The 7,999-nt window shown below is 47.6% G+C and overlaps 1 protein-coding gene across 1 annotated transcript in view; it reads left to right on the top strand.

The window, feature by feature from the left end:
• Positions 1–7,999, top strand: part of Myo5c (myosin VC) — a 73,967-nt gene that overhangs the window by 63,740 nt on the left and 2,228 nt on the right. The window contains exons 35-40 of the mRNA XM_026779100.1: positions 120–274; positions 1,484–1,573; positions 2,288–2,438; positions 3,665–3,947; positions 6,648–6,822; positions 7,253–7,333. Coding sequence (XP_026634901.1) covers positions 120–274; positions 1,484–1,573; positions 2,288–2,438; positions 3,665–3,947; positions 6,648–6,822; positions 7,253–7,333 — 935 coding nt within the window. The remainder of the gene's footprint in view (positions 1–119; positions 275–1,483; positions 1,574–2,287; positions 2,439–3,664; positions 3,948–6,647; positions 6,823–7,252; positions 7,334–7,999) is intronic.

Below are 7,999 nucleotides of genomic sequence, written 5' to 3'. Positions count from 1 at the left end.
CCCACCAGCAGCTGGGAGCCACCCCCTCCCACCAGCAGCTGGGAGCCACCCCCTCCCACCAGCAGCTGGGAGCCACCCCCTCCCACCAGCAGCTGAAAGCAGGTTTCTTTCCCCTACAGACCTGAAGCCCCGAGGCGTGGTAGTGAACATGATTCCGGGGCTGCCAGCTCACATCCTGTTCATGTGTGTGCGGTATGCAGACTCCCTGAATGATGCCGACATGCTCAAGTCCCTCATGAACAGTGCCATTAACGGCATCAAGCACGTGGTTAAGGTAGGAGCCGCCTTTGGTGCTGGATCTCAGCATAGTGTCTGATTTGGGAAGGGCTCTGGGAAGTGGCCCAGTCTTTGTCTACCCTTGGCCTCTAAGGAAAGACAAATGGCGGAGGTTCTGCCAGTGAGCCTCAAAGATTCTTGGAGAGGCTACAATCTGGTAGCCACCAGCCTCACCCCTCCATCCCCTCAGGTGTGAGAGGTCTGTGCTCCCAGCCTCACCCCTCCATCCTCTCATGAATGAGGGATCTGTGTGCCCAGCCTCACCCCTCCATCCCCTCATGAATGAGGGATCTATGTTCCCAGCCTCACCCCTCCATCCCCTCAGGTGTAAGGGATCTGTTCTCCCAGCCTCACCCCTCCGTCTCCTCATGTGTGAGGAATCTGTGCGCCCAGCCTCACCCCTCCGTCCCCTCATGAGTGAGGGATCTGTGCCACACTAGTGTAGCAGTAAGGAAATGGAAACTGAAAGATTATCCATCTCTTCCAGTGACAAGCATATGAGTCTCCTTCCTAAAACATTATTATTGGCACTGGAGAGATGGCTCAGTGGTTAAGAGCACTGAGGGCTCTTGAAGAGGACCTGAGTTTGATTCCCAGACCCCAAATGGTAGCTATGGTAGCTACAATCCTCCATAACTCCATTTCCAGGGGATCCAATGCCCTCTTTTGACCTCCATGCACATGGTGCATAGACACACATGCAAATAAAGCACCCATATACATAAAATAAAATTCTAAATGAAAACCTGTTGTCGCTGTTTTTCCTGGTCTAGAAAAGAAGGACCAGGTGTTCGTTAGGTCAGTGACTTTGTAAGGTGCCCCCTCCCTCACTCCCGTGCAGTGTGTGAAGATGATGGAGTGCGCTCCTGTGTCCTAACCTCACTGCAATGACTCATCTGGGCTGAAGGGTGGCTCTGCTCATCCTGCTAGATGTCCCTCCCTAGCTGTGCTCATCAGAATGGCTGGCACCTAGACAACCCACGGTTGTCCGCTCTATGGGTAGGGACCCACATGTGTGTGGCACACAGATGATTGGAGGTTACCAGCTAAGTTTGTTTTTAATGTTTGTTTTTGCATTTTTTTGAGACAGGGCTCTACTATGTAGCCCAGACTGACCTCATTCTTGGAGATCTACAAGCCTCAGCCTCCCGAGTGCTGGGATTAAAGGTGTGTGCCTCCATGCCTTCATTGTCTTCTCTTGTCTAAGGAGCATCTGGAGGATTTGGAGATGCTGTCCTTCTGGCTGTCCAACACGTGTCACTTCCTCAACTGCCTCAAGCAGTACAGTGGGGAGGAGGTAAGGACGCACGTCTGTCCTGCTGATGGCCTCCCGGGACCACCTCACAATCTGGCTCAGGGAGGCCTTCATTGGGAACTCCCTACTTCACTCAGCCTCTGTGCCAGCTAGCTTGCCGGCCTCCTCTTCACCCAGGAGGCTAGTTCATGTATCACCTGTATGTGCATGGGTGCACTCCAGAGAGTTCAGACCTTGGGTTCAGTGTGAAGCATTGCTTTCCTCGGTTTTCCAGTCAATAGAAGGTGTGATGGTGGTGTTTCCTCCTGATGGGGCCGTGCTGTGGATTTCAGCATGATGACCCAAAACAGAACCTCTGATTTATTTTGCTAACTGTTCTCTCTAGAGGACTCTGATTATTGACCTCTGCACCCCAACTCTGCTTCACTGGGCATTTTTCACTGAACTAGAACAACAAAGTGGCGTTTGTTCTCCACATGCAGAGGCCAGAGCAGGACACCGAGTGTCTTTCTCTGTAGCTCTCCGCTTCAGGGGCAGTGCTGTGATGACAGCTGCCACTGGCTGAGATTAGACAGTAAATTGCTATTTTTTTTTGTCATATAAAATAAACTTGAAGAACTCATTTAAAAGCAGACCTTCAGCTTCAAGCTGTAAACGCTACCCTAGGTGTTGACTATAGCATCCTTAGAAGGGGCAGTATTTCCGTTCCCGTCAGTGTCTACAACGCTCTCATATTTATGCTCAAATTGCTTGCAGGAATTCATGAAGTATAACAGCCCACAGCAGAATAAGAACTGCTTGAACAATTTTGATCTTACAGAATACAGACAGATTCTGAGTGATGTGGCTATTCGGATTTATTATCAGTTCATCATCGTGATGGAGAACAACATCCAACCCATAATAGGTAAGAAGAGAATGAATGACCAAGAGATACTTACAGCAATATAGAAGCTCTTTGTTTGCTTTGGGACAGAGTCTCCCATAACCCAGGCTGGCCTTGAGCTTGATATGTAATGAAAGTTAAGGCAGGTCTTGAATTCATAATTCTTCTGCCTGTATCTCCTGAGTGCTGGGATTACAGGTATGTGCCACCATACCTGGTTTTGCTTAGTACTGAGAATCAAACCAAGACTTCATGCATATTAGGCAAACATTGTATCAAGTGAGCTACAATCCCAGCCCAAGAGACTCTTTAAAATAGAAACTCTGTGTGTGGTGTATGTGATTATGAGTAACATAGCTTGGAAAACTAAGAAACGTAATCACCATGTGTCTACCTTTTAATTCTTAGCTTATTTAAAGTGACTCCGTGTATAGTAGCACACAGTTGACCATTTTCTTTGGGTAAGGATCCCTTTTCCTGAGGGGAACCCTGTGGAGAACTTACACTATTTATTTGATGTGCTGCTTTGGGTTCTTGTGTGGCTGGACCAAGTATTTCTGAGGTCCTCGGGTCCCACTCACATTTGTATGTGCTTTACTCAACTTTCTAAAATGTAAATACTTCAGGCTTTGGTGGTTCCAGGCTCTGAGCTACTTACTGATCTTTTCCGTGGGGACCACTGTTTCAAGTCTTCAAGAGATGCTCCTGCCATTCTGTAAGCCACGGCTCATGCCCTGGCTTACTATGGTATCCCAATATACTCAGTTCTTTTTTTTTTTTTAATATTAGTACTTTTTGGTTTGTTTGTTTATTTCTATGCCAAAAGCAACATAAGGACAAGTTTATTTTGGCTCACAGTTTAAGAGAACACAGTCCACCAAGGCAAAGGTGGTCCTTGGCTGGACCATGAGACAACTGGCTGTATTGCATCTACAGTGAGGAAATAAAGAGAGATGATAACAGGGCCTCAGGTGACTTTCTCCCTTTTATTTTGGTTCAGGATCCCAGAGTGTGATGCCACTGACTACTATAGGATGGGTTTTCTCACCTCCATTTACGTAATTCTAGAAAATCCCTCACAGACAGGCCCAGAAGTTTGTCTCCTAAATCTCATTGAGCTGACAGCCAAGATTAACCACTGTGCTCTATCACAACCATAGCCATTGACTATAAATAACAGACAATGAGGTTGAGAATGTGCACCCTCATGTGATCCCTATGTAAAGAGCCTTCCACCCTTCCCGCAGTGCCAGGAATGCTGGAGTATGAGAGCTTGCAGGGCATTTCGGGTCTGAAGCCCACCGGTTTCCGGAAGCGCTCCTCCAGTATCGATGACACGGACGCCTACACCATGACATCCGTCCTGCAGCAGCTGAGCTACTTCTACACCACCATGTGTCAGAATGGCCTGGACCCCGAGCTCGTGAGGCAGGTGGTGAAGCAGCTATTCTACCTGATCGGGGCGGTGACCCTCAACAGCCTCCTCCTGAGGAAGGACATGTGCTCCTGCAGGAAAGGGATGCAGATCAGGTAAAGTCCCATGCCGCACCTCCCGAAGGATGCAAATCAGGTACAACCTCCTGGAGAGGCCAGCTGGAAGGAATGCTCCCAAAGGCCAGTTCATTGGTGCTGGACCTTCACTGCTGTCCCCTGGACACGTACAAGGCCCCTGAGCCTCCTGAGTGTTGGTTGGTTTGCTGGTGGCTCTACACCAACCCTCTCATACTCTACCACCAGCTTGATGCTCTGGCCTGTGAGAACGGCATTTGTGTCGTAGATTCTGATTTCCCAAGGTTATTCCACCAGTCACCTGCTCGGTGACTAGCCCAGTCAGGTAGAGAGCCTGGCGCCATGTTGAGAGGCTCACAAGCAGGTAGTAAGGGGATGCTCAGGGATAAATGAGACGGAGGACAAATAGATTCACTGAGGAAACAAGAGAGAAGAGTGTTGAGTGACGAGGTTGAGAAAGAGGAACATTCAAACGGGAGATGTTTGAAGAAGATTCAAACTAAAGCAAAGGCGTGGTCTGTGTCCGGATCTGCCTGGAGTAAGCAGCAGCCATCTGTTTGGCTGAACCCGGTAGGACTGCCATAGAGAGGTGGGTCAGATCTGGACCAGGAGTGTCCCAAATGCACTGAAAGCATTTGGAGTTCGTCTTGAAGACAGAACACAGTTTTAAGGACCATAGATCCTATCTTAAATTGTGGAGCTGTGGAGCCTGTGATTAGGAAACACACAGCGCAGGAGAGATGTGTAAGATATGTATGTGTGTTGAGGTGATTGACACCTGTGTGCTGTGAGGGACTGGGGAGGTGACCATAGGTGGGTGCTGTGACCTGCAAAGAATCCATCATGTCTTCTTAGCACTCATGAAAGTTGGAGTTGGATTTCCCGTAAACCACATGGACACAATCCCATGGCGCCATATTATAGTTTTTAGATACAAAGGGGTACTCAAAGGGACCGGCCTTTGCAGATATTTTACTCTTCGTTGAGAAAGGGGAAAAGCTCTTACCATGTCCCACATAGGTAGATGGCTGTGAGCCTGAACAAGCTTCTACCGAAAGACGAGGCAGAGGGGCTGGGGATGTGGCTGAGCTGGTCGAGTGGTGGCCTGGCGTATACAAAGCTCCAGGTTCCTTTCCAGCACCGCATAAACCTTGTGCACACCTGTGACTCTACACTTGCTGGTCGCCTTTCGGTTGCTTTAGTTTAATTCCATTGCGGTCATAGATCAGGTTTTGTTGGTTAAATGCCTAGGAACAGGAATTCGAATGATGATTCCTGGGGTCTAAGGGAATGGCTTACAGCACTAGAGATCCGGGTGAAGTGGCCCTCTTGTCATTATGTAACGTCCTGGTATGTTATCCCTTGCTGGTAATTTTCTTTTCTTTGAAAGTCTTCTTTAAAATGATTAAAGCCACTCCAGATTTATTTTATTTATTTGATTAGTCTTTTCATAAACTATCTTTTTATATCCATTTCTTTTAACATGCCTACATCGTATTTGAGGTGAGTTTCTTGTAGTTAGCATACACAAATGTCTTGGTGTTTGTAAGACTTGGTTTTTAAATTATATCTATGGGGTGAGCGTACGTACCTGTGAGTGCGGTACCCACAGAAGCCAGAAGAGGGCATCATATTCCTCTAGAGTAGTGGTTCTCAATATGTGGACTCAACCCTTTGAGTCACATGTCAGATATCCCTCATATCAGATATTTACATTATGATTCATAACCATAGAAAAATCACAGTTACAAAGTACCTTTATGTTGGGGTCACCACAACATGAGGAACTGCATTAAATGTTGCAGCGTTAAGACAGCCAAGAACGGCTGCTCTAGTGCTGGAGGTACAGGCAATTGTGAGCTGCCTGGTGTGGATGCTGGAAACCAAACATGGATTTTTCTGTAGGAGTGATGATCACTCTTAACTGCTGAGCTGTTTCTCCAGCCCTGGTCATGTTTTCTTTTTTAATCTGACCATGTGTGCTCCTCAATTGAGAAATTTAGACTACCTTAATTTAATGTAATTCATGATATATTTAGTTCTATCTGTCGTGTTATTTTCTTCCTTACAATTTATTTTTATTGTTTTTTTTAATTACATATATGTGTGTGTGTCTGTGTTGAAGTACATGTATGAAAGTGTAGTGCCCACAGTGGTCAGAGGCAATGATCCCCTGGAGTTGGAGTTACAGATTGTTGTGAGCCTCCCAATATTCTGGGAACTCCCACCATGCATGGGGAACTCTGCAAGAGCAGAATCCTTGGGCCATCTCTCTGGCCCCTGCCGTATTCTTTTCTTCCTGCCCCTCCTGGGTTTTGTTCCTCTCTTTTCCTTTTTCTGCCTTTTCGGTGTCCCTAGAATATTCTGGTCTCTTTGTAATTTATTAATTGTTTTGTAGTGGTTGCTCTGGGCACCAAAGTGTACATACTTATATTTTTAACAACCTAAATATTTAACTCTGAATGGCGTCAACGTCGCCATGCCAAGCGGTGTGTTCAGCATCTTCCCACCACACAGGGCTCTCGACACCGTCACATTATGTCATGGCTGTCGTACAGATGATGGGGCGATCTGGAAAGCCATCTCCCAGTCCATCCCCTCCTGTTATAAGTGAGACCGCTGGACTTGGCTGCTGAGCATGCATGCAGTGAGCTTGGCAGCCTCTAGGACGTGCCGAGGGATTTAGCCCTCTGTCCTCAAGTATCTGCTGGCTTTCTCCAGGTGCAACATCAGCTACTTAGAAGAATGGCTTAAAGATAAAAACTTGCAGAACAGTTCAGCCAAGGAGACACTGGAGCCCCTCTCTCAGGCAGCCTGGCTGCTCCAGGTCAAGAAGACCACAGACAGCGATGCCAAGGAGATCTCGGAGTGCTGCACCTGCCTGTCCGCTGTGCAGGTGAGTGGGTGGGCTACTCCGGCTTCTCTCTGGACCTCGAAGGAGAGATCCTGAGGCATTTCCCACCATAGCTGGCTGTGTAGCACCTGACCCTAAGTCACTTCTCCTCTTTTACCTGCTAACTATTTGGTGGGTAGTGATTGCAGGCTTCACGGCATAAATATGTGTTTGCTCTTTCCTTGTGCACTAATCCGAGTGGGAGCTGGGAGGCTGGAAGGGGAGAGTCCCTCGCTGCCATCTGACTGTGGTTGGTCTCTGTGCACTCTATATTCCGCTTGCGTTGTTTCCTGTTCTCTTGGAGTAGACAGCACATGGCTCCAGAGACAAATTATAGTCTACAAGAACCGCCTGTGTTCTTGAGGTGTTCCTAACTGTCCAGAACTGTTTGCTCTTTTCCTCGGTCTGATTCCATGTTCTGTAATATTCACAGATCATAAAGATCCTTAATTCATACACACCTATAGATGACTTCGAGAAAAGAGTCGCTCCATCCTTCGTTCGCAAAGTGCAGGTGAGCTTCTTATGGGCGCCCAGGTTAACCTGACCCTGTTACACTCTATAAGACACTGATATTCGAGTAAAATGATGTGGTCCAGTATTAAAACATGGTTGTCAAGCACGTGGAACCTCGGCTGGTAGTTTTTTTCTCATTCCCATCCTGATGAGAGGGAAATGGAAACATAAACCAGGACCCCGGTGCTGTGACCGTTAGCTCCTCTTAACGAAAAGATCATTGTGTGTGTGTGTACAAATATGCCACAGCGGTGTGCACGCATCCCACGATGTGTGAATAGAGACGAGAGGACAAATTAAAGGCGTCCGTTATCTTCATCCGTCTGCGGGTTCCTGGGGTTGAACTCAGGTTGTCAGGCTTAGCAGCAAGTACCTTTAGCCCTGGCGCCCCTCACCTATCAGCTTGTTTTGAGAAGTAGTGCCAATGAGCACAGCCCGGTGGAAACAGACCTGCGGACCCATTTTTCTATGACCATCCCCAAAGTTTCCCCTGGTGAACTAGGGGGATCTTGAAGATCCTGTAAACCCTTTCAGGAGTCTGCAAAACCCTTGCTTTTTTCAGAGCTGTGCCTATAGGAGGTAGAGTTTCTTCATACTTCATCCAGACCTACTTGGTCACTGAATACAGAAGCAGGTGTCACACCAGCTCACACCAGCTCACTGA

The sequence above is a fragment of the Microtus ochrogaster genome, chromosome 5, assembly GCF_000317375.1.
Source record: "Microtus ochrogaster isolate Prairie Vole_2 chromosome 5, MicOch1.0, whole genome shotgun sequence".
NCBI classification, from domain to species: Eukaryota; Metazoa; Chordata; class Mammalia; order Rodentia; family Cricetidae; genus Microtus; species Microtus ochrogaster.
This window is presented reverse-complemented; position numbering and strand designations above follow the sequence as displayed.